General features: G+C 42.5%; 3 protein-coding genes and 1 long non-coding RNA gene across 6 annotated transcripts; 1 reads left to right on the forward strand and 3 right to left on the reverse strand.

The window, feature by feature from the left end:
* Window positions 1-40: 40 nt before the first annotated feature.
* tmprss15 (transmembrane serine protease 15) lies at window positions 41-11,032 on the reverse strand. Its single transcript, XM_062453060.1, has 24 exons — window positions 10,887-11,032; window positions 10,591-10,730; window positions 10,371-10,438; window positions 10,064-10,164; window positions 8,312-8,428; window positions 8,083-8,191; window positions 7,706-7,815; window positions 7,363-7,500; window positions 6,995-7,144; window positions 6,486-6,591; window positions 5,384-5,555; window positions 5,041-5,182; window positions 4,692-4,781; window positions 4,198-4,323; window positions 3,647-3,790; window positions 3,291-3,401; window positions 2,933-3,065; window positions 2,573-2,668; window positions 2,318-2,367; window positions 1,987-2,164; window positions 1,480-1,661; window positions 1,290-1,385; window positions 778-917; window positions 41-667 (listed from the first exon to the last, which is right to left on the reverse strand). The coding sequence occupies exons 1-24, from the start codon at window positions 11,008-11,010 to the stop codon at window positions 506-508; spliced, it is 2,985 nt and encodes a 994-aa protein (XP_062309044.1). The 5' UTR covers window positions 11,011-11,032; the 3' UTR covers window positions 41-505.
* Window positions 11,033-13,911: 2,879 nt separating this feature from the next.
* Window positions 13,912-20,293, forward strand: lipia (lipase, member Ia). The gene is made up of 11 exons (XM_062453143.1): window positions 13,912-14,048; window positions 15,840-15,906; window positions 16,594-16,964; window positions 17,135-17,243; window positions 17,330-17,431; window positions 17,779-17,868; window positions 18,112-18,279; window positions 18,512-18,601; window positions 18,769-18,877; window positions 19,180-19,353; window positions 19,744-20,293. The coding sequence occupies exons 2-11, from the start codon at window positions 15,849-15,851 to the stop codon at window positions 19,826-19,828; spliced, it is 1,356 nt and encodes a 451-aa protein (XP_062309127.1). The 5' UTR covers window positions 13,912-14,048; window positions 15,840-15,848; the 3' UTR covers window positions 19,829-20,293.
* A 403-nt stretch (window positions 20,294-20,696) lies between these two features.
* Window positions 20,697-22,292, reverse strand: si:dkey-71d15.2 (SH3 domain-containing kinase-binding protein 1). 3 transcript variants are annotated; one of them, XR_009928970.1, is made up of 4 exons: window positions 21,741-22,292; window positions 21,188-21,465; window positions 20,993-21,056; window positions 20,697-20,833 (listed from the first exon to the last, which is right to left on the reverse strand). XR_009928970.1 is itself a non-coding variant. In XM_062453144.1 (3 exons), the coding sequence occupies exons 1-3, from the start codon at window positions 21,541-21,543 to the stop codon at window positions 20,795-20,797; spliced, it is 459 nt and encodes a 152-aa protein (XP_062309128.1). In that variant the 5' UTR covers window positions 21,544-21,711; the 3' UTR covers window positions 20,697-20,794. The 3 variants fall into 3 exon arrangements, 1 of the variants encoding a protein (XP_062309128.1); XR_009928971.1 differs by having other exon boundaries at window positions 21,188-21,525; XM_062453144.1 differs by lacking the exon at window positions 21,741-22,292 and having other exon boundaries at window positions 21,188-21,711.
* Window positions 22,293-22,326: 34 nt separating this feature from the next.
* On the reverse strand, window positions 22,327-23,774 carry LOC134014052 (uncharacterized). Its single transcript, XR_009929018.1, has 3 exons — window positions 23,551-23,774; window positions 22,686-22,785; window positions 22,327-22,544 (listed from the first exon to the last, which is right to left on the reverse strand). It is a non-coding gene; the product is annotated as an uncharacterized LOC134014052 (long non-coding RNA).
* Window positions 23,775-24,744: the final 970 nt, after the last annotated feature.

Below are 24,744 nucleotides of genomic sequence, written 5' to 3' on the forward strand. Positions count from 1 at the left end.
TTTTATCTTCTGTAATAGAAAAATGAGTTTGATTTGATGCAATTGACCACAAACAGTTGACCTCAAACAACCCTACGAGTGAATTTTTCACATATATGCTTCAACCGTATCCTAGCAGAAATATATCAAACTGTACAAGGTGCAAGTAAAGTAGAATTCTCCAAAGTCATTTAATCACAACTTTTGCATCTTTTGTTAATGACACACAAATTGCTTTTCTTCCATGATAAATAGACTTTGTTTTGGTTGTATTTTCAATATAAAAAACATACATTCCCACACAAACTTTACAATAATTTCGGGCCACGGTAATCAAGGGAGGTTGCAAAGCACTGCTATCATGTGGAACCCAGCACTTACATTGAAGAGATTATTTCAACTCATCACACTGACACTCCCGATTAAGTTAATTGAATCCGATTAAGCTAATTGAAGGATTGAATGCTCAAGTCCGACGAGACAGCCCAGGATTCGGCTTTCTTCCCAAGTCCCAAGACATCCGGCGTCACGAAAAACGCCTTATCTGGATGATCCAGTCAATGAACTGGGACACCAGGGCATAAACACCAGGCCGTTGGGGGCGGCCACACCCTACCCCAAAAGACGCCACGCCTGCCAGCAACCAATAGTCATCCTCTTCACACATAAGCGGACCCCCAGAGTCCCCCTAGAAACACCAATCAGAGGATCCAGTCAGAACACGGAAAAAAGGAAACATGTCGAATATCATGCTGTGTGTCTCCAGAACGGTATTAGCTGATGTCAAGTTCACAGCACCTGGCAGGTGTCCACTCCACCTTCAGGGTAGCCTGCACAAACCATCCTGGCTGTGATGTTGTACTCTGGCAGCAGTCTCTGGCACTCTGACCTGTCCACCAGGGGCAGCGCAGCCTGCTGTAACACGTTAGCGACTGAGCCTGAAAGGAAGTGACATTTCGCGTGACAGTAAGAATCCTGTACTATAAAACGTTCTCATCCTCGAAACGTATTGTATATCGGAAAACACACATCCTCAAATAAAAGGGGTATCGTATCCCTTTGTCTGCATGCGAGGCCTGGGGTGAAATCCGTGTCATATGAAAAAGGGAGACTCATTCAGAAATTAATACAAGTAATAATATTTATAATATGTTGATGCCCAAATCAAATATTAAACCTATACAAAAGCTTTGTACAAATGTTAGGTTCAATTAGTTTTGTTTCAGTTTTATTTACCTACTTGTTTGGCCCTGTTGGCCTTGCTGCAAAATTTTATTCATGTGTTTACAATTTCTTATTCAAATACTGACCTCCTTCTGCCACCCTTCCCCATCCAGCAATCAAACAGTTCCTCCCAGCCTCAAATTGCTGGTTACTCCTTGGCAGGCATAAAGGCTGAATGTAATCTGTGTGCAAAAAAAATAATTAAATTTAAAAACAAAAGTTATCAGGGTGTGTTACTCTGAGAGTTACTCTGTTACTGCAGTGCTGATAGTCCACCTGTGAAGTTAACATGTGTGTCAAGGTGCATCATTGCAATGTCCGCCTCCTTGGTCCTCCTGTTGTAGTGTTTGTTCATGATTATCTTGTCGATGCTGACGGTGTGTGTGTGGTTGGAGTTCAGTGCATCCTGGGAGTGTAGGCCCAGGACTGCTTTCCAGTAGGACAGGTGATTGTTCTTCCTGCAAGATCAGGGAGTCATAAGGTACAGCGACATATGCACAGACAACACATATATCCGACAATAACAGCAACATGAGATCACAAGCATACACTTAAGAATGTGTGTACACTGTGTTAAAACAGTAAACAGAGACAGAGAGAGAGATTGAGAGAGAGAGAATTTGAAAACAGAATTTTACCAGAATTAATTTACCAAAAGCACAAGAGTGCTGATCTACGATCATGTGCTATTGAATTAGATCATGTGGACATCAGGGAAGCCTAATCCTAGGTCAGCACACCTGCTCAAATGCTTTACAAATACTCAGACGTGACCCTCCTCACCCATAGACACAGTGCGCTGCAGTGACCAGCCACTCATTGTCAATTAGCGAAGCTCCACACACGTGACGGCCCCTCCAATGAAGAGACACGATCCATGGCCACGCCTTTTCCTGAGAGTCGACTCCTCCCACCACTCTCCCGGACACGGTCCCGTTGTCGACCAGGCGGGAACCACAAGCTAAAATCCACAAAGAAGTCCTTACAAAAAGTGCCCTCTCTGTTTTGTATAAAACCAGGTATCATAACAACGATTTTATAAACCGTAGGACAAAATATGACGTTATGCCAGTCTATTTGTTATGAGTGGATCCGAGTTCGTGTTGCTACTCACGCTGATTGTCACAGAGCAGAGATGCAATCTCTTTCCCAGCACATGTTTCACTTCGGAGAGAATAACCAGAAAAACAGACGTTGTTAGCTGCAGTCAAGTATTAGAAGCTGTTTGCATTCATTATTGTATCAGTGTTGTATTGTTGAAGAGTGATGTTTTAACCTTCATTCGTGGACTCAAGGGAGTCGTACAACTACTGCACTAATGTGCTACATGAATGTAGGCACGAAGCCTTGCGTCTCAGTTGTTGTGTACCTGAATGCCAATTTAAAGGATCCGTCATCCGTATTCTGCACTGTGGCGAAGGGGGAGTCCTCGGCTAAGGCAGGGACAGGCAGGACGTTTCCTGACCTGAAACACATCATTAACCCAAAGACCGAACGGATTCAGTATGATTTAATTGGGCATACACATGCAATGATCTCTCTTACGTTTCTAACTGTATTCTGTCATTCTTTGACTGCCCCACACACTTACACATGGATCATTTGTCTCCTGTTTCACACTTTCTTCTCACTCTCCAAAACTCGCTCTCCAAAAAAATCCCATGCATGATGCACACACACAACCAAACGCTACTGCTGCCAAACATTACAAATGCTACTTTGCTCCCACCTGTAGCCCAGGTGGTGGCACAGAAGGTTGGACAACTGGGTTGTCCAATTCTCTGCACAGGCGGTGTAGCGGGAGGTGTGGACCTGGAACTGAACACGGCTGTCACCGGAGCCATTCACAGCCACGAGATGCACTAAAACAGACAGCCAAACCACAGTAACTGTCAGACTAATAGAGATGCTTTTAAACATGGCTATAGGTTGTCACACGTTGTATAGGACGTTAATGGGATGCCGTTCTGTTCAGAGTCTCTGTCTCAGAATACTTTTTTTTTTCCGTCGAGTTTGTTATTGATCCCAGAAATGATCCTTGTTGTTGATTGGTCACATTGTAGTTGGGGTCTTGAGGGTTAACTGACCACAGTGCGCTTCGTCTGAAGCGTCAGGGCAGTCTGGCTGCCCGTCACATACGCTGTTGTTGGAGAGGCACTCTCCCGAGCTGCACTGAAACCGCCCTGCTGCACAGGGCTCTGGGTAGACATGACAACATCGGGTCATTTGATTGGTTGAGGTGAGACTATACGAGGAGAATGTAAAAATAGTAATAATGTTGTAACCCAACGTTAACCTAATGAGGTTAGGACCCCTTGGAAAATGAGATCATCTCAAGGGGCTCATCTTTTCAATACATTCAAATGTCTCTCAAAGCAGTGTTTTGAGATGTCTTAAAATCTTATTGAAACGTATTCATCTCTTCTCAGTATCCAAGTCTTACCGAGCATGCCCAGCCTCAGGCCAGTGGTGAAGTTGGCATTGAAGCCTCTTCCAGACCCTGAGCTGTCTGTGAAGAACATCACCGTCATCTGATTGGTTGTGGAGATCACATCTGGAGAGGGGCCTTTGGTGCCAGAGAAAACCCCTGAAAACCGAACCAACAAAATGGATGCGACCACAGTTAACTTCTAAGTGACAATGTCTACAGTTCAGTGTGGTGCAGGGCATGCACTCAAACCATATTTTTAACATGACAAACAAGAATAAGAATGTCATTTGATACAGAATATGTGACTGGCTGCGTGGTCTGAAGACAAGTGATTCCAAAAATCGAATTTAGATGTTTGTGTGTACTATAGAGATGTAGGCGCTGCCTGAGTTGAATTCTAACTCCTCTATATGGTCCATACATGACTGGCTATCATCTTCCTTTCCTTGGAACACTATTCAAATAAGAGTTCTGTAGTTGTTGTCAATGTGGTGGCAGTTACAAGATTCCTTTGTAAATAACATTGATCCACAGAGATGATACAGTGCTTCGATCAGACCCACCGAGCAATTCAGACTGCAGTCCAGCTCCATCCCTCACCTCCACCATGTCATAGGTTCCCTCCACATCGAAATCCAGGAAGTGAAGCTGGATGTTCCATCCCTCCCTGGCATGTAGAGTCCACATGCCTGGCCCCAAGACACATAATAATAATATAATATATATCGTATATAATATATTACATAATAATAGTACACATGATGTACAAAAACCAAACCTACGAAATCTACAGAAGAATGTACATCGTCTGCATCAGGGGTCTCCAACCCTGTTCCTGGAGAGCCACCTGCCTGTGGGTTTTCCTCCAACACTAATCCAGCACACCTGATTCTAATAATGATCTGGTTGGTCAGATAACTCGTGTTGAATCGGGACAAGTAAGTGTGGTTGGAGCAAAAAACCAACAGGTAGCAGGTAGCTCTCCAGGAACAGGGCTGGAGAGCCCCGGTCTACACGAAACAGACATCACGATCAATGCAGCGTCACGTCTACATACAGTTGGCACCGTCTCCGTAGGAGTGAGGGTAGTTAGGGGAGCTGAAGGTTGAGTTGGGCTCCCAGAGGTCAAACGGACCTCCACAATCAGCTGTGGTAAAAAGAAATAAAGAACAAATCATTCTTTGATATCCTGTCCTGCTTTACACGGTAAAACAGGAACACACACAGGGAACCGACTCGTTAGCAGGTGGAGAGAGGGTTTCAGAGTACGGGAACCTTCGGGGAACATCATGCCGAGGGAACGATGCGTTACGGGTGAGTGATTTCGATGTTGTCGTTGAGAAGGTAATACTGTAGGGTGACGGGTGTGAGAGTGTGCGTTCGGGGGGGGGTTGGCAGTTTCATACAGGGAACAGGTGGAGGCGTCGTTGGCGTGGGAACCACTGTAGGTTCCACTGGGTCGCCGTCACAGGGACCCGTGGTCATGCTGATGTCATCAAGGGCAATATCATTCCTCATCCCTCCTCTCTTCTGGGCTTCAAACACCACCTGGATAAAACCACAGGAGAGGACGGCAAACAATATATTGGCACGTACATCATTTGAATCCCTTTTATCGATCATGTACACGTGCATCTACGGTATCCGAAATCGGAACTATCCTTTGATCAATATCAATGCACGTACAAACACATTGGGTTTCATCCCATTCCTACCACAGCCTGTAAACGTGTGACAGAGTATACTGACTGTTGCGTTGGTTGTGTTTTGGAGGGTGGCCTGGCCGTAGTTCCAGTTGTTCCCATAATTGCCTTCCTTCTGGAACACCACTGTTACTGGAGCCTCATCCCCGCCCGCGGAATCCGGTCGCTTCTGTAGCAGAATCCTGAGGCGACGAACATCCTCCCCGTACATGTGGTACCTGCAGGAGGAAAACAGCAGAGTCAAACTGTTCAGAGACACACTGTACAGTTCCTCCATCAGTGGTGGTGGATCAAGGGTGTACGGATAAACACAAGTAGGAGTCAGGTGGCGGTTAGGGAAGCGGGCTAGTCATCTGAAGGTTGCCAGTTTGATTCCCGGCCGTGCCAAATGACGTTGTGTCCTTGGGCAAGGCACTTCACCCTACTTGCCTCGGAGGGAATGTCCCTGTACTTACTGTAAGTCGCTCTGGATAAGAGCGTCTGCTAAATGACGAAATGTAAATGTAAGTTAAAACGTATGACCGTTTTACAGTTTTTTCTTGTCATCTACTTCAACTGGCCCGCTCATTACAACCTACATGCCATCTACTCCATCTCCTGCTCTGGGTAGATAGCACAGCACTACCACCTTTCACATTAGTACATCATAGGACATTTAGTCCCTATAACAGTGTCATAGCTATGTTTATTGTCTTTATGTCAAAAAGGTTCCCTCTGAAAAGATCCAATACCTGAAAAACAGCTTTGGAATTGAGATTTAAGGTGGAATGGCTAGGAGAACAATAATTAATCCGTATTCTTATTTTTTACCAAATAGAATTTAATTTCTATTCTGGTTCCCTTCATTTTCTAGGTAATATGTATGAATTTACATCCTAAAATGTTGTAATGCAGCATTGATTAACATACAACCTCGATTACAAGACTGCAAATGCAATCTTGGTCAGGATGAATAAAACATATTTAATCAGCCCTTATAAAAGTAAAACAGTATGATTGTTTAACAAATGTGCTATCAGGGTGGGATAGATTAAATGATTTTCCATTGGCAATTTGTTAATCCTAATCAGTAGATCACGTTTTACTTCATCAAAATCTAGGATAATGACACCGCTACAGATTACATTTATGAGTGGAAGTATACTTACCAGAACCTGAGACATGAAGAGTCATTTTCATGAGTCAGAGGGATGCTGTGTATCTGGAAGGTCTTCTCCCATTGGCCAGGGCTTGTAGGAGTCACAATGTAGTAACCTGAGTGGAACAGTCATGCAGCTGGCAATTAGACGAGAGGGATTGAGTACATACAGTTCATCAATTTCGTTTTTTTAATTTAGACTAATCACAATTTTGTGGTTGTTGTATCAAGCAAATGAAAAATGTGAACAGTGTAGAGGAAAATATCAGATCTTTGGTCTGGACAGACTTCTCTAATTCCCTCTTTCCCTTTTCGTTCCAGACCTCAGGGAAAAGCTAATTAGGTTTAGGTCCAAGACGAACCAAATGACAACAAGTCTTTTGCTAAACTGTTATGTGCTGTCTTGCAATAACCATCTTGCAATACGAGTTTTCAAATACCTAAATATCATTCCGTCCAATAACAATCAAACAAGCCTATCACACTGGATAAATACTACATCGTCCCAGCCCAACACACCTGATAGATTCCCCATGGTGTGGTCAAAGTCTGGGCCAGTGAGTGGAGGAAAGGTAGGCGCATTGGTGCGTATCCAGTTCCCATCATCCTCTGGTTCTTGTCTCCAGAAACACATACTATCCTCAAAGGAGCAGTTTATCTTCTCTTCGTCTTAGATAGGACAGAGCGACACTGTCTGTTAAAAAACTCAAGAACAACTCAGCCGGTTGATACGGCTATTATAATATAGCCATATTTATGGATAATAGCCATACTGTGTTATATTATTATGTTTATCTTACACACAGTAAATATACTGTATCTTATATATATATATATATATATATATATATATCAAATTAAGTTAAGAAATTATTTGACTCATTTACTTGAGATGTCGCTTATGTTGTATGAGGAGTATGAGGCATTGAAGCCTGGTAGATGGTTGATGTCATCAGAGGAGAACTGTGCTGTGGCCGTGTCAGAGAACAGCCACACTGCCCCTGGGGACAACCCTGACAGAGTATCTAAAACAATACATGCACCGTGCTTAGTTAAAGATTGTATTTCTAGAAAAGTCTAAGTTGTTTTAAAACTAGAAGTGACAGCAGGATCAACCAGAGTGGACGACATGAAATATACAAGTGTTTTTGTTTACTGTGCACTTCATGCTAGAACTAAGTACATGTTTTATTTTGCAGTAGCCCAAATAGAATTATATACTGTACATACACATCAGTATTTTGTCTCGTCCAGCACCCTCATACAGTTGGAGGGTGTCTCTTTCCTCTTCTGTGTGAAACGATGAGAAATCAATCTTTATCGCCAGTCCTCTCGGTACTCTAACCCAGGGAAGAAAGAATATGAGGACAATTTGCAAAGCATCTACACATATTAATCACTGGAGAAGAGAAGCAACAGAAATACGGTTACACGTCAGAGAGTCGCTGGTGAATGCCACAGGGGGGAGTACAGAAGGAATTGGACAGCGGGGTGTGCAGGGAAACTTTCATGAATGAATGTCAGATGGAGAAATACAAAATATAAAGTTTGAATGAATGGTTTTGAATACAAGTAGAAACTAACAGTTGGGCACAATGCGGGCCTACCGTATAATCCAGCGGCAGACCGAGTCATTGGTGTAAGGGAGCGGGAAGTTGTCAGAGTGGAAGGACCCCGAAGAGCCAATGAGAAGGAACTGCCCATCACATTTTGTTGCTGTTGACACGTGAGAGACAAAATGTACCAAAATGGAATACGTCATCTTTTCATGTTGAAGGGGGGGTTGAAGAACGGAAACAAAACTACAGCCATGGCTCCCTACACTCCAAGTCTTACCACAGAGGGAGTGATTTTCATCGGAGCCATCGGGACAGTTGGGAACTCCATCGCAGAACAGCGTTGTGGGCGCACACGTGACGCCGTCACCACAGGCCATCTGATATGGCCCACAGACTGGTTGACATACGAAAGGCAATGAACATAGCTATGACTGCGCTGCTATAGAGGCAGACACTTTGTACGATATTAATGTCCTATACTGTACTGCTGTGAGAGGTGGTAGTGGTAGTAGGGGGTGTGCATCATATACAATACAGATTTCCCGTGAGCGATCTCACCCAGAGCGGTAGATGTTGTAGACGGAGTGTCAGTTGAAAACAGCGGCTCAGTCGTAGATGGCCGGGCTGTAGTTTGAATGTCAATAACAAAACAGAAACATGTATGTAGAGCCTTGTATATTCTCTGGATGCTGTTACAGTGTGTCTCCATCTGAACTCAGGGAGTCAGGTGGCTGAGCGGTGAGGGAATTGGGCTAGTAATCTGAAGGTTGCCAGTTTGATTCCCGGCCGTGCCAAATGACGTTGTGTCCTTGGGCAAGGCACTTCACCCTACTTGCCTCGGGGGAATGTCCCTGTACTTACTGTAAGTCGCTCTGGATAAGAGCGTCTGCTAAATGACTAAATGTAAATGTAATGAACTGTCTCTCAATGACTGTCAGATTGTGCTGCAATGTGTGCCGCAGGAATACTTTGATCAATCTTTTGAAACACCTTTGACAACTTCAACACTTTTTAGACACCTTAACGGTGTCTACCACTGATTTTGAGACAAATACTATGTAACTGTAGTCTTGAGTGTGAGTGTGTTTCGATTAATATGATTATCAAAATAACATTTCCATGCATTCCTCTTTCCTTGTATACAACATGGTCAGCATAGGAGAAATAACATAATAACATTATATATAGACGGGTGACAAATTAAAGAAAAAGCTTGAGTAAGTGAGTGGAGAAACATAACAAATGCCGACGGATTCATACAGGTGTCATGTGTCATATGATTAAGCAATGAACATCCTATCATGCTTGGACATGGCATGTGTCAAAAGGCCGAGCAGGCCCAGTTGACCTCGATTTCTATAATAGCGAAGATAGGTTTCAGTAGAAACAATGATTCAAGTCTGCCTTTAGGTCGGGGAATGAAACCAGTGCATAAGGGAGGATGATTCGTCATCTTTCATCATTTGATGAAAGAAACAGAAGCAACTATTCCATGCAAATGTCCGACGAATGTTGCCACTGTGTCATAGAGCAACAAACAAGAGCTCTGAGTAAAATAGTATTAACTATATATTCTCAAATACAGTTTCTCACCTTGAGTAGTGGAAGGAATGGGAGGAAGGTGTGTTGTACCAGGAAGCAAAGTTGAAGAGAGAGGCTCAGCTGTAGTTTGGATTTCTGTAAAAACAGAAAAACAGAACCAGTTGTTGAAATTCCCAAATGTGCCTTAGGCTTCGTCATGTGTTGCCATCTGTCTTCATCGCTACATCCAAACGATTTAGAAGACTACAGGTTGCTTGGCGTTGTCTTGTCCTAAGAATTTCAGTGCCCAGTCTGACCCTGTGTTGTTCTGTGCATCTGACTATAAAAGACTTGAAACTTGAAGACGTCATTTGAGAAGACGTCCCGATTGTAATGATAATCATCGACAACCTCCATGCGAACAACTGGAGGGGGGCGTCCGACACCAACGTTTCACCTGTGATTTGGAGGCTCCGTATGTCAACGACAAGGCCTCCATCTGCCCCACCTCCGACACCCAGGAGACCAGCCACCAGCTCAAGCTCTGCCTCCTTTGCCTCCACGCTCTGATGGAAGTCTAGGCTGAAGGTCGCCACCACGCTGCCGTTGCTGTGACAGGATGTGAAGGTATTCATGGTCAAAATAGGAAGCTTGGAAATAAAGATTCAGGATGGTGCGAGCAGAGCTTTGCCTGTCATCTGCAGGTGTAGAGGGCAGGGGTGGGTGCATCGTTGGAAGATGTTAGGAAAAGGATGTGATCTTTTCACTGGTCAGCAATCCCACTGTCATGCTTTTTATACCGGTCCTTATCTTACCTGAAATCCAAAACTTGACAGGCCTTGAATTCATCACTGAGCTGGCTAATGCCATAAGCCTCAGATATCTGTAAGGAAGCGAACAGTATTTGACTGATTGGTGAAGCATGACAAAAAGTGTATGTTTAACATGGTGAATGCAGTATATTCAGAGAGTAGTGAAGCATCACATCTTTTGTACGTGAAACATGAAGAAAAACAGAGGATCGGCTTCTCTCACCAGCTGCTGTATATCGAAAGCCAGGGCTTTGAACTGAAGGCTTTGTTTGTCTTTGAGGTCTTCAGCGAACACAGCTCCCTCTGTGATGACCATTCTCCCTCTGAGGCTGGTGTCAGTAGGCTGCGGTTTTCCCACGCCCGCTGAGCCCGACCAACAGACACCACACACACACACCACCACACACACACACGTTACTTAAAGACCCATGGACCTGTCGCAAATTCAAATTTCCACTTTCTCCGGAATGTAATGAGGAGACAGAAGTACTGTGACAGGACTTTAAGAATGGGTCTTACAGTCAGGGTGCAGGGCAGCCCAGGCGACGATTTGCAAGGCCACACACACCACCAGCAGGGCAGCGCACAGCACACTCAGGGACACCTCCATGGAAGACCAGCGACGTTTGCCACAACTAAACATAATTGCTGTCTCCGTTCTCTTTACTTATCACGCCGCAAACTTTTATCGCTATTTCAATTCCTTACCAGGGTATCTCCTCCTGTTGCTATTAATTAACCCTTGTCCAGTGTAGTGAGTCTCAAATGTCAATATTGTCTTTTTGAAGTATCCCCAAGTTCATTACTGTCTTTAACGTGAACGCCAAGTGTCTTCCTTTAGGTCTATGACATATATATAGACTGCTCGAATCTTCTGAGCTACTCATTTATAACTAATTGGCCTTTTTATCTCAAGAAGAGGCTGTAAAGGTCCATATTTTATCCTACAATAAATGGAACAACTAATCGTAAGTAATAATCCTAAGAGACTAATAGGCTCAAGCACACAGAGTGAAGATATAGAAATGGTACTGGGATAGGCTGGTCCAACCTATCGATTGATAGATATATCTGACCGTGTCAGTAAGCAATTTATTGAAAATGATGACCTTTTATGCCTTGCTTAATAGTTTTATGACAATGACACGTCATGGAATTGCAAGTTCCCGCTATGTATCCCAACTATTGTGACACAAACAATCGTATAAGTCAGAGGCGTTTGATGCCCGACTCTGTTACGTTACCTCAGACACAGAATCTCTTCAAGGACATGCCATCCAGCAGGTATCAACACAGTCAAACATTAACCCAATCAAAGTTTTCTACAACATTTATCTGTGTACCAGAGTTCAGCTTTTTAATAAAAGTGTCAATCACCGTTTATACAGCCTCTCTTTATACAGGCTCTTAAGTACAATGGCAGAAAACAACCCTTAAAAAGTTTTCTGTAATCTTTGCCTTTTAGCCCATGGCAATCAAGAAATAAAAAATGTAAATCAAAGACTTCCATTAAATGTGCAATTTATTTAAATGTAAAGTTTGAGGACAAATATACTTCCATACATTAAAGTTTTAAATAAGTATGCAAATTCACAACTATTAGATACATGTAAAGAAAATATATGAAGCTCTCATTTGAAACATTTATATTTGATTTTAGTGTATATTTTTCTGCCTAAAACCAAATCAAGGCCTAAAATAAAACTTGGCAAGCAGCTAAAGCACCACAATAGTAACTATTACTATAACAAAACAACAGCATCAAGGGTCCACTGAGAAAAAGAGCAAGGGTGGATAATACTATGAGTGAGTTAATCATATTCAACTACATAGTTGAATATGAATATTACAAGTTTGACAGGATACAACAACAATGTGTTACTATAGAGTACACTGTTAATGAGAGCTTTCATTGAAGGTGATTTTAATAAATATTGGAGATATTTTCAAACAGAGAAATAATGAGTGACAGAGTCTATAGTTTTACACATATCAGATAAGAAGAATCTCCATATAGTTCAAAAGAAAAATAAGCTCTGAGGTGATCCATTATTACCCCAAGTCATGAGAGCAGAGGCATGATGGTTTGAAACTGGTTGTTACCCCTGAACGTTGATGCCACGCTGTCTAAGAGTTATCAAGAGCATTGTCGGAGTCCTTCAAGAACGAAAGTCATTGAATAATTTGACATAAATGCAAATGTCAAATACAGTATTTGACACTTGCATGCACATGTGACGTTTGGAAGAAGACTGATACACATTTGTTGTCATTAGTTGTTTCTAGTATTACCTTGACAGAATGACAGTTAATAAAATACCAGAATGTGGTTGATGCTGATGAATCCCAGAGTTCTGGCTGTCATCGCATTCTGGCTGTCATCGCATTCTGGCTGTCATCGCATTCTGGCTGTCATCGCATTCTGGCTGACATCGCATTCTGGCTGACATCGCATGTAAATGATAAGCATGCAAGTATCGACTGAAACGTTTACAGTTTTAATGTCAAAAGATTAAAGGACTTGGTCTTATGTCAAGTCAAGTTTATTTCCATAGCACTGTTAAAAACAGCCAGTGTTAGCCAAAGTGCTGTACAATCAGCTAAGGCAAAATAAGGCATCTAAATAACACATACACAGACATTTAGGATAACATTTCAGTATTTACATTTTTTGTCCCAAAAATGGGGGAGTAACGTATGAAAGTTTTGTATTTCCAAAATGTTTCATTCAACATGTAGGTTTAAATACATGTAAATACAACTTCATAAGATGCAAGAGTACAGATGGAAAATAACAACTTTTAGTTTAAGTTTCTGGTTTTGCCTGGCCCAAGTGATTTCTGTCTGTCTCGCTGGGTGTGTTCCGGTCCTAGTTTTGTTTCTCTCTCCTGGCCTCCTGCTCTGCTGTTGCTCCCAATCACTCGGAATCACCCTCCCTGTCTGTTTAGTCCCTTTGTTGGTCCTGGTTGCGTTGTTGTCAAAGTTAATGTGGGTGTTACTGCAGTGGTCCTGTTTTCAGGATTAAATGTTTAGTTCTTGTGATCCTGCCTTGGTCTCCTTGCGTTTGGGCCGACGCCCTGCACTCACTCATGACACTCTCTGGACTTTAAGAGCCAACTGTATGTAGGGGAGTCACTGGTCTACCAGAGCTGTACCAAAGCTTGTTCTGCCTGCGCAGAGCGATGTGCCGGTAGTACCTCAGTTGGGACAGTAGATGTCGCTATACCTTCTATAAATCCTCATGGACTCATGGGGATGGGACTTTGATCTTCTGTCTAATGCTCTACCACTGAACAACACAACCTCTTTCTAATTCAACGTCAAACGTTGTGACAATCTCGTTTTCACGTTGTTAAGTACGTGCTGTGAGAAGCGAGTGTTTGGTTAAAGTGCTCTAAAACATTCGATATCAGACATGAGAGACGTTAAACATCGGCCAACGAGCGCAACAGGAATTTGTCACCTGTCTGGCCTGCAGCAGGTGGGTGCGGTCTGGCCTGTGAGAGGAGGTGGAGAGGAGGAGTACTTATTACATACTTCCTGGTATGTACCAAGTAGGCTGCATACCAAGGAGATTGTTTTTACAGTGAAACACAAAGGCGTGTATAGTTTCCCAAACTATGACTACAACTCGAGACCTCTGACACACTGGGACAGGGAACTAGTGCTCCCACAACTGGGGTAAGACTCGCCTTTCCTTTCACATACTAAAGTTCATTGTGTCAGTGTATGAATTGTAGTGATACAATCAGTGCTGATTTGGGCTGGAGGTTTGTATATTATGGCTAATTGACGTAGTAGATACCAGTCTGTAGATACAAGTCATTTGTTATGTTGTATTCTTAGATTTGTTTAGTTCTTAGAAATAGTTAAACTTTTGTACTTTTACTTAATTTAAGATCTGTATATGTTTAGTGTTTTGCACCTCCCTGCCACAGTAAATTCCGTGTTTGTATAACATACATGGCGAATAAACCTGATTCTGATTCTGATTCTATGTAAATGACATGACCTCAACCTCACATTCACTGAGGTGATGGTCTCAAACCTGTTCTTCCTTTCATAAACTCTCTCTGTCTTTTGCTGCCTCCCTGTTCTTCTCTTTTTCTTTCACCTTCCACCTACCTTCTTTCTCCTCCCCTGTTATCTCTTAACGATGCACTAAACACAATGGAATTCAGTTTCAGTATCATTGTTATTAACTAAATATCGAAAGTGCTGGAAGCCTCTCTGAGAAAGTTGTGTATGTCTTTCAGTCGGGGATTACTCACATAAAATGACATTATAAAGTGTGCATTTGAATGTATTCCCGAAGAGATGGGTTTGTTAGTGATATTTACATCCTTAATAAATGAGTCTAAGGATTTAGTCCTTGAAAGACTAAATGAAACAGCTCTCCTGGTGACTTCACCAACTGGTAATACTGGAAGTGTCAGTACAGCAGTCCTACTCTATAAGTAGGGCAAATAGACACAAGGCCCAATAAAAATAAATAAATATATTTTGGGCCTTTTTATGACTTCATTTAACAGAGCCAGTTAGGGATGGACAGGAAATGTGTGGGAGAGAGAGAGAAGAAGACATGGAGAAATGGCCCAAACTAGAATCAAACGCAGGCATGTGGGCCTCGTCTGGTGTGCGCCCTTCACAGTGACCTACAGGGGGTCACTAATGCCCCAGTTTGACCATTTATCTGTTATTTGTACAGTATTTCTAAGTTAGTTCCTTATTTTAAGATGACCAGTGAACACTACATGAAATAATACAACCGTAGAGGCATGAAGCGAAGGCAACATTCCCAGAAACAATAGTGTATTAAGAATGTGCCACCATCCTTCTTCAGTAGCACACAGGACTCCAGTTTCAGCTGGCCCTCAAGGCCCTTTCAGAAGGTCAACGCCTTAACACGAAGCAACTCCTGTGTTTCAATGGTAGCGTTCAGGCAAAAAGTGCAAATGAACTTGTTTGGTGTCGATTGTGCAAGTTTTCAATTCACAGAAATTTGCTGAAAGTTGATTTTGTGGTTATTGACTCTGCATTCAACACAACACATGTAAATTATCTCTAGTTGTGCATGGACTCAATATCCAGAACTACACAGAAAATACATCAGACTTCAAATTGTAGTTTAAGTGGTTTCAGTATCAAGTGAGAGCAATGTGCTGAGGTCATATTGTAGGAGCAGCACCACAAGGGTAAATAAACAAATTACATATTCAACTCTTGGCAGTGTTAATTGTAATATCCCCTCATGGCTATGGTCAGAAAATGTACCGCACAAATTACAGCTGTTATGTCACAGCATGTTCATACAGCATTCCCGTTGGAGACGAGGGTTCGGTTTGCTCTTGGTAGAGTCTGACAGCATTTGCTATCAGTGGGACAGACACGGATCGGTTACCTACAGAGGACAAAAGAAAAGTGTTCAAAACACACAATCACACGTTTTCCATCTCTTTCCTAATTGTGCAGGTGGAAAAGATGCTCCTTTGGTGGTTTCTGGTGCTGCCGTTGCTTGGAACTATTCAAATATGCAAAGGTATGGTGTTTACCTTCCGTGCTCTCACGCACATTTATCTTGTCTAGTGAAACTGTGGTTTCACTAAAAGTTACCTACATAAAGTGAGCTGTGTATAATATTCCCACAGCCATATATATAGCATATATATGGCTGATATGATATATATATATATATATAATATATCCTTTGTCTTGAGAATTGAAAATGGGATGATTAGTCAGTGCGGCAGGGTGAACACAGGGGAATGGTGAGTCTGGAGCTATGCCAGCATTTCTACATATTCAAATGAACAAGAGGGACAGTTCTTCGAAAGCGTTTCTGTATAGATGAACCCAAAGCAATAGCAGAAGCCCAAAACCTCAACACAAGCCACACAAAATATGCATATGGCCAGTATGTTAACTGTGTAAGTGGACACTAAAATTCCTGTCTTGAAAGTCAATGGAATGGAGTGGAATTATTGAGTTCAAGAGGAGTTCGGTTGTTAAAGTATAATCAATTGGATCATTTTGCCTCGGAATGGCACAACTTGATGAAATTCATCGTAGATTTAAGAGTACAAAGAGGAATGTGTTAAAGGGAACATCTGCCCCTCCACTGTATTCTGATCATCCTTTACATTATCTTCCTTTTCCTGTGACTGTCTCACACCCACTCATTACTTTGCTCGCTCACGTTTGTCTCATTTTGTCCCTCGATCCGAAGCCAGAGGATGCGACGAGTTCACAGACCTGGACCTCCATCACGCGTTCATCGGAACAAGCCTGGAAGTTCGACTGCTGCTGTACACCCGGGAGAATTCAACCTGTGGCCAGCAGCTGTCCCACCACAACCTGTCTGCCCAGCCTCAGTTCAACCTCAGCAGACCCACCACCCTGGTCATCCACGGCTACCGGCCGTCCGGCTCCCCACCCGTGTGGCTGTCGGACCTCACACAGCAGCTTCTATCCACAGCAGACATGAACGTTCTGGTGGTGGATTGGAACTCTGGAGCGACGAACTTCAACTACTTCAAGGCTGTGGAGAATACCCGAGTTGCCGCGGACAACATCACCGGATTCATCCGTGACATGCGGGTAATGTCGCGATGGAGAGGGAGTTCTTCTTGTGGCTTTGATGAGAATAAGATGTCACTTGGTCCGAATGCCTTTCTTCCTATGGAGTTTTGTACCATGCATCTCTGTCTATGGTACAGACGTGTCAAATGTTTTGGCGTAAGAAAGTGATTTCACGTGTGTCATCGCAGAACCACGGGGCCTCTTTAAGCACCATCCACATGGTTGGCGTCAGCCTTGGAGCCCACATGTCGGGCTTTGTGGGAGCTAACTTCAATGGCAAGATCGGGAGAATCACAGGTGACGTTTGTCATCTCTCTTTGTTTCTTCCCTCCAACTTGACAAACCGAACACAGTCACGTTGACATGATGTTTTACCCTAACAGCACTGGACCCAGCTGGGCCTCAGTTTACTGGCACTGACCCCGAAGACCGCTTGGACCCGACCGATGCCCAGTTTGTAGACGTCCTGCACACGGACATGGACGGTTAGCACGCACGTTTAGACTGTCACTGACATAATCCCATTGTTGTTGTCGTGGCCGAAAACTGTATAAGATTACCACCACTGAACTGGTTGATTGTCCTGACGTGAACTAGCACTGAACTGTCCGAATCATCCTGAGATGACCCCACTGACTAAGAATTGAAGGGTTACCTCAGGTGAACTAGCACTTACATAAGGAACCTGAGGCTTCAGTTCTTAGTCAGTGAGGTCATTTCAACCAGTTCGGTGGTGGTAGTCTCATACAGTTTTCGGCCACAACATAATCATGTTGTGTTTCATGTTCTGTTTTGAGTCTGTGTTTACCTGTATGTGTTTCTGCATCCACAGCCTTGGGTTTTAGGAAACCTTTGGGTCATATTGACTTTTATGCTAATGGAGGAGCAGACCAGCCTGGCTGCCCAAAGACCATCTTTTCAGGTGAGTCACATGAGAGCATCCCATAATAATATAGTTGTATTTGTACCCGTTACTGTGGTTACTTCATAGCTAAGATACATTTGGACTGACAATGAGAAGGAGACCAACCTTACTAAGACAAACATGACTGTTGACACTGAGCAGCAAAGGGCTTTGTCTAAGCTTTAGCCACTATAGCTATCACAACAACGATGTGTTCTTAAAGACGACACACTGTCAACGGTCATCTCTGTTGTGCCCAAGGGGGATCCTATTTCAAGTGCGACCACCAGAGATCCGTGTTTCTTTATCTGGAGTCCTTGAAACGGACCTGCCCCATCAGAGCCTTCCCCTGCCCCTCCTACACAGACTTCCAGGACGGGCACTGTATGGATTGTCAACAGTTCAATACATCTGGATGCCCAATCTTTGGTAGGAGCCTCCTCCTATTAGACTGATCGTTTTTTCTTGTACTCCCATATGAAGTGATTGTTTCTCAGTTACAGGGGACCGTAATCCCGATTTAGAATTTGTGTTGAGATATTGGAGCAGGCTTGTCATACGGTCTCGGGCCTCCTCGTGTCTTTATGTGAACACGGAAACACAGAACATTTCTGAATGAAGCATGTGTGTGTGTTATTGAAAGAGGACATGGTTGTTTCAGGTTATGACGTCCTTAAATGGAAAGATGCTCTGGTGAATCTACCCCAATCCAAGGTTTTCTTTACCACCAATGAAGTTTCCCCATTTTGCCGTAAGAAAAAAACTCACTCATGAATTTATTGCTACTATCACACTTTTTGATAGTTCTATTTCCTTGTTTAAATATGCTCTGAATATCTCTCTCTCTCTCTCTCTCTCTCTCTCTCTCTCTCTCTCTCTCTCTCTCTCTCTCCTTCATCATCATCCTCCTCCTTTCAGAGATGACCTACAAGGTAGAAATTGTGACATGGAACCAGGAAACGCGTTGGTGTTTCTTGACCATCAAACTACACAGTGGCAGCAAAGAAGCAAAAGCAACAATCAACCAGTGAGTTTGAGGGATCTAGATTTTGAGATGAATTTCCAGAGCAAAAATGTGATATCAAAACAAGATAAATTCCTTGTTTACATTTACATTTAGTCATTTAGCAGACGCTCTTATCCAGAGCGACTTACAGTAAGTACAGGGACATTCCCCCGAGGCAAGTGGGGTGAAGTGCCTTGCCCAAGGACACAACGTCAGTTGGCATGACCGGGAAGCGAACTGGCAACCTTCGGATTACTAGCCCGATTCCCTCACCGCTCAGCTACCTGACTCCTAGTTCTCTCCTTTTTCTCATGTCTTGTTAGTAAAGCTTCAAAGTTTGAGAAATACACCACCACTCAACTATTGGCCCAGTTTGACGAGAACCTGGAGAATATCCAGAAGATCTCTGTCAAGATGTCCACCCGGAACGTGTTCAAGCCCAAGCGGAAACTACGTGTGCTTCGCATCCGCCTAACAGACCTGGAGCGTAAAGACAGGTCAGATCATCACATCCTGCTTATCAATCAAGTCTTTCCTTCATATTTATACTGATATATACTATAATTTATCTTGGCTGGATGCATTAATAATTGATCAATGTTTGCGAAAGTGGATGTATTTGGGGTATTTGATATTAAATGTTGAACCCCCCCCCCCAAACACCCTCCCCAACTAAAAAAGAACGAAATGGCTTGAAAAAAGATTCTTCCATTTCACTAAATGAGAGTCAAAGACCATAGTCAGTAAAATAATCCGAAATTCGCACCACTAGTATGGTTGACATAGGTTGGCTTGAAATGTGGGGGGGACATAAATTGCTTGACTCGTTCCCACCCTCACTTCTGTAGTGTTGGTTCTGACTGTCTGATTGATTCTTTCCCACACAGGCCTCTTTGTCGTTATGACCTCGTCCTGAAGGAGAACATAGAGGTGACCTTCAGACCCATCCCCTGTGAGGACTCCAACTTCTAAGTAACTGGTCTAGTGTAGGCATCTTTCAAAAGAAATCCACGACACGCAGGTTGCTTATATTTGCAACTGATTCGTTCAGAAAAGCAAAGCATCCCAAAGCAAAGAGGCATTTTTTCTGTCATCATGGAGTATTACGTGTACATAGACAAGAAAAAAGGAATTTAATCCGTATTTAAGTAAGGTTACAACGTGACCTAAAAGCTTGTCAAATGCACTAAGTTCATTTTCAGCTATTGTAAAATACTTTTTTTTTTAATGTATTTGTGTTATTTCATCATATTCTTGTTCTTGAATTGGATAGATTAAATAATTGGAATATACATTATTGGAAATGTTGTCACGTGCAAAATTATAGTTATTACAGTAAAAAATGTGTGCATCTAGAAGTAACTAACACAGCTATTGCTTTGTAGTGTACAAATATAGGGTTGTGGTAGTCATTAGAATTTTTGAGCTCACAACAAAAAACGTTTGTTTTTGTTTGAAATACCGTAAATGCCACTAGAGCTCTCTCTGTCAGGATAACTCTGCTTAAACTCAGCCTCCAACTTTCTGAGTATATTTAGTTCTTTATTGCCCATATACGCTCCAATAAGTAACCATAACAATGCAATAAGAAATTCTGATAATTTATTGAGATCTTTGGAAGTACACAAAAGAGTGTACATGCATGAATTAGTCAATATAGGCTTTGGATGTTGGATTGATCAGTAAACACAACATACCAATGGAACTCTTGAATAAAACCACAACGCTTTACAGTCTTTCATAAAAAAAATTAAGTAATATCTGCAATAAAATATAAACATTATGTACAATTGGCTGATAATGTTAATCTCAAATATTATATGTACTCAAAATAGACCATAATACTTGTTAATGACTGAGTTTCATATAGGGGCTTTCCTGAGAAAGAAAAGCAAGTTGTTGTTTTGTGACTGTACTCATGAACTCATTGTGCATATTTCATTTGGACATTTTCTTCTTCATCCGTTGCACCTCCACCTGAGGGAAAAAAAACACACACATATTGTACAATCCATTCACCACTTTCGTGCACTACAGATGATGTACCTCTACAAATGAGGTCATATACTTATCTGTAATAGGACTTGCACTCCATACATGTTTCTTTTAAAGTTCATCTATTAATATGCACTGTACCTGTAATGACAAGCGGATTTTCTTCTCTTCATCCAGCTCATTCATCAGCAGTTTAATTTCTTTGCTAAAACACAAGATGCATTCGTGTTACAGCACATAATCACAGTGCGTCGTCACATGTAGAACATAACTGAAATGTAGAGTGTAGCCATTTGCTTGACCGGTCAAACTAGTCACAGTGACAGATGGTCATACTTATGTTGGCTCTTCATGAGTTCCATCTCCTCCCTCAAGTCACATAGCTCTGTACTCAGGTCTTCTAGAGTGGCTGGAACTTGCCCAGCAGGACGGCTTCTCAGCCCAGGGTCAGAGGTCAGGGGAGATGGAACAGCGGTACGCAGGACAGCTGCCAGAGCCCCTGGTAGTAGAGAGGAAAAGGGTTGGGGAGTTCTGGCACTGGATCCAATGTGTGATGTGGTGGAAGTGGAGGATAATTGGAGCTTCGAAGGGGAGGTTTCCAGATTGTCAGTGGCCTTCGGAAAACATTCCAAAAGAACAAACTTGTGAAGAAAATGTCCTGCCCTCTGAAGCAACTGTACAAACAACGACATGCCAATAAAGTACTGTAAATGGACCCTGCCTCGGAAGACAAGTCCCCATAAAAGTTCCAGAGAGTGTAGACTCACTAGACCATTATCTGGTTTAGGATAAATGGACAACCAGATACTGTGTCCAAGGACATTGGGTTGCAAGAGGTGTTTTTCGCTGATACTGAACGGTTGTTAAGTGGTTTCATAGTGACAAGCACCTCCTTTCTCCTGCCACTGCCTTGGTCCTCATGCTCCCGTGTTTGGGTCACTTGTAGGTCAGAGAGAGAAGCCTGATGAGGGACAGACACAAACAAAAGATACAAATATAAATCTAAATGGTATAGCATTAGATTCCGTTTGAACAGGGTGTCGTTTTGTTCTGTTTTGATACAGGAAATCGTGCTTTTTTCATGTCTAATCATGAAGAAGGTTAACAAACAAAATATTCTCTACTGTTCCTCAATGTCCTGTTTCTTTCTTCCGTTCTGTATTGTATTTATTCATAATATTGTGAAATGATCTCGATTCCAACCCAGGGAAGTGTTTCATTTCAGTTGTAAAATACTAAGAATCATTTCACACAGCTGTGTAATGCTTGATTACACCAGGATCCACAAAAATGTGCTTTTGTTGCAGCTCAGAAGTGTTGGACAAATGGGACTTGACTAGTGAGTGCTTGTACTGTTCAAGCACTAATAAAAACAGTGAACAACTACCAACATTCTGCATTGTACTTACAAGCTAATAATCTACAACATGAAATGGCTCGACCACCACATGAACTTAATACAAACACTGGTTTGTATTAAGTTCCTGTGATAGATCAATTTGAATGTGGCATACAGTGTTTTATGTATACAATAGTGTTAACATGTCTAAAACATGAACATATGTAGAAGACCACCATAGAAGAATACTTTCCAGAGACAAAAGCTGTGCCTGCAGTCTCTCATCTGCCACATGGGTGGCCAGCTCATTCAGTCTCTCCGACACAGACACAATTGAATCAAAATCTTCAATGTCTGTGAAACAGAAGACAAGCAACACACTGACAACGTGTAATGCACCTGGAAACGTTTCTAAAGGATCTATAAAGCGTTAGAATGGTTTCATGTGTTTACGGAACATGTTGGAGGAATGCACGGAATGGCAGTGTGTCTTACCAGCAGTGAGGGCGGAGTTAACGTTGCCCATGGCGACAGAGTAATGCCAAGGTGATGATGAGCAAAGTGACTGCTTAAAGTTCTCCAGATTCTATCAAATCTATGACAGATGAAGTAGAGTATAAGTGTTAGTAGAGGGCGGACAGTAAGCAGTAAATTTAGGAAGGAAGTTCACCGGTCATTGGTCCTTAAGACCTTCCAGTTTTCAGTAGTCCACTAGCAGTGCTTTGTGGCTCAGGAAAGCCTCTTTTTCCTGTTTAGCCATCTTAACTATGGCCTTGTTACAGACCCTCAAACCTGCAGCTCCAAGTCTTCTCGTCACAACTAAAACTGAGTTTACTTCACCCATGTTGAACTGTGCTTAAAGCTGTCGTCATACGAGCTGACTCATATATAAGCTATTGATTCTCAAGACACTTGTCTTCTGATTCTGATTCGGGTCTGCCAGAACTACTCCTATCAAGAGTTTTCTCTATTTGCCATCTGTCTTTTGGTGGTGGAGATAACAGCACTAATGGATGTCTTGGCTTTCTTTGCCATTTCTAAGAAAAGAACTACACTTTTAAGAGTGATAATGGTCTGCCTTTCTTTGTTATTTGCCTTACATTTATTACTGCTTCAATGTCGCCAAAAACTGGAAATATCTGGGTGTTCTTAAACTTTTGACCAGTAGTGTAGTTGTTGAAAGAATAGATTTAGTATTCTCAGTCTTAGTATTCTCCTTTTTAGTTCTCTAATTTGATTTTAAACATGGGTATTCAGACTACCGCAAGGGAAAAACATAAGTAACAATAATAGAAGTTTGTTATAGACATTCAAAAGTCCAGTTTACCAACCCAACTACACGTTTGTCATGAACACTTACCTTGTGTGGACGGTGCAACTCACGCAGTACAGCCATCTGCAGTAACTCTACACCATTTACCCTGTGCTTCATTGTAACATGGGGAGCATACGAGTGTGCTGGTGGCTGGTATTGTCAAAGCTAAGTTTAGCTCAGGACAGTGAAGCACTTAGTCAGCTGTTCAATATCACTACGGCTACGTACGACCCCTGGCCTGGCAGACTGCAGAGGAACAGACCAAAGGCAGCGGGTCAAAACACGGATCGTTTCAGATGATTTCAGAATGCCCAGGTCCCGTCTAGAGTCCAGTGTTTTATCTTTGCCTATGGGCTCTTTTAAGCTGTCAATCATTGGTGACACCGTGGGATTCCTCCTCTTGTCTAGTTTTGCAGTTTATAGCAGCACACTGTGCAACCAATCACCAGAAAGGTCAAGGTCAGACACTGGATTTCACAGCTCGTCTGTAGGGCTGAATTAGAGTCCTGACTACTTTTTCATGATGACATATAAGATGCCATCTTGTATTTTTAACCCTCGTGCTGCCTTCGGGTCACATGACCCAAAGGTTCATAACGAACCATCGTTGTGTTTACCCAATTTTACCCAATACAAAAACAAATTAAAATAATTTTCTTTTAACCTTTGCAATGTGGGGGGTCTGAGACAGCCTAGCTGTTAAAAGAAAATGCTTCACTTTGTCTTTGTATGCGGTAAATTTGTCGCAATACGACGGTGGGTCACAATGACTGATGGGTCAGAATGACCCGAAGATAACACAAGGGTTAACATATGCCAAACAGCTGAATAATTTACATTTACATTTAGTCATTTAGCAGACGCTCTTATCCAGAGCGACTTACAGTAAGTACAGGGACATTCCGAGGCAAGTAGGGTGAAGTGCCTTGCCCAAGGACACAATGTCAGTTGGCGTGACCGGGAATCGAACTGGCAACCTTCGGATTACTAGCCCGATTCCCTCACCGCTCAGCCACCTGACTCCCCTAATGAACATGCTACCTTGGCGATTGGTGCTCTGATCAAGTTCTCAATCACCTACGTATTTCATTGTCCGTTAAGTGCTCAAGGAATATACAGGTAGTAGGGCAAGTGCATTCAAAGTTGGAGCTGGACATTAACAACTTTCATTCCATTAGGAACATAGTGACCACCGGACTATCAAACAGACAGCTGTACTAAAAAGTGATTGCAGCCCCT

Source organism: Osmerus eperlanus, chromosome 27, assembly GCF_963692335.1.
Source record: "Osmerus eperlanus chromosome 27, fOsmEpe2.1, whole genome shotgun sequence".
Classification (NCBI taxonomy): domain Eukaryota; kingdom Metazoa; phylum Chordata; class Actinopteri; order Osmeriformes; family Osmeridae; genus Osmerus; species Osmerus eperlanus.

What these genes read in the sequence shown, in the direction of transcription:
- tmprss15 (XM_062453060.1), bottom strand. Translation starts at nt 11,010, where the DNA reads ATGTTTAGTTGTGGCAAACGTCGCTGGTCTTCCATGGAGGTGTCCCTG. An exon ending in ACGAGACAAAATACTGATGT is followed by an intron (nt 7,501 to 7,705) that starts GTATGTACAGTA and finishes GTATTGTTTTAG; the next exon opens with ATACTCTGTCAGGGTTGTCC. An exon ending in GACGCCTCCACCTGTTCCCT is followed by an intron (nt 4,782 to 5,040) that starts GTATGAAACTGC and finishes TTTTTACCACAG; the next exon opens with CTGATTGTGGAGGTCCGTTT.
- lipia (XM_062453143.1), top strand. Translation starts at nt 15,849, where the DNA reads ATGCTCCTTTGGTGGTTTCTGGTGCTGCCGTTGCTTGGAACTATTCAA. An exon ending in CCCAAAGACCATCTTTTCAG is followed by an intron (nt 17,869 to 18,111) that starts GTGAGTCACATG and finishes GTTGTGCCCAAG; the next exon opens with GGGGATCCTATTTCAAGTGC. An exon ending in GACCTGGAGCGTAAAGACAG is followed by an intron (nt 19,354 to 19,743) that starts GTCAGATCATCA and finishes TTTCCCACACAG; the next exon opens with GCCTCTTTGTCGTTATGACC.
- si:dkey-71d15.2 (XM_062453144.1), bottom strand. Translation starts at nt 21,543, where the DNA reads ATGTCGTTGTTTGTACAGTTGCTTCAGAGGGCAGGACATTTTCTTCAC. An exon ending in CTCATGAAGAGCCAACATAA is followed by an intron (nt 21,057 to 21,187) that starts GTATGACCATCT and finishes CTTGTGTTTTAG; the next exon opens with CAAAGAAATTAAACTGCTGA. An exon ending in AAATCCGCTTGTCATTACAG is followed by an intron (nt 20,834 to 20,992) that starts GTACAGTGCATA and finishes TTTTTCCCTCAG; the next exon opens with GTGGAGGTGCAACGGATGAA.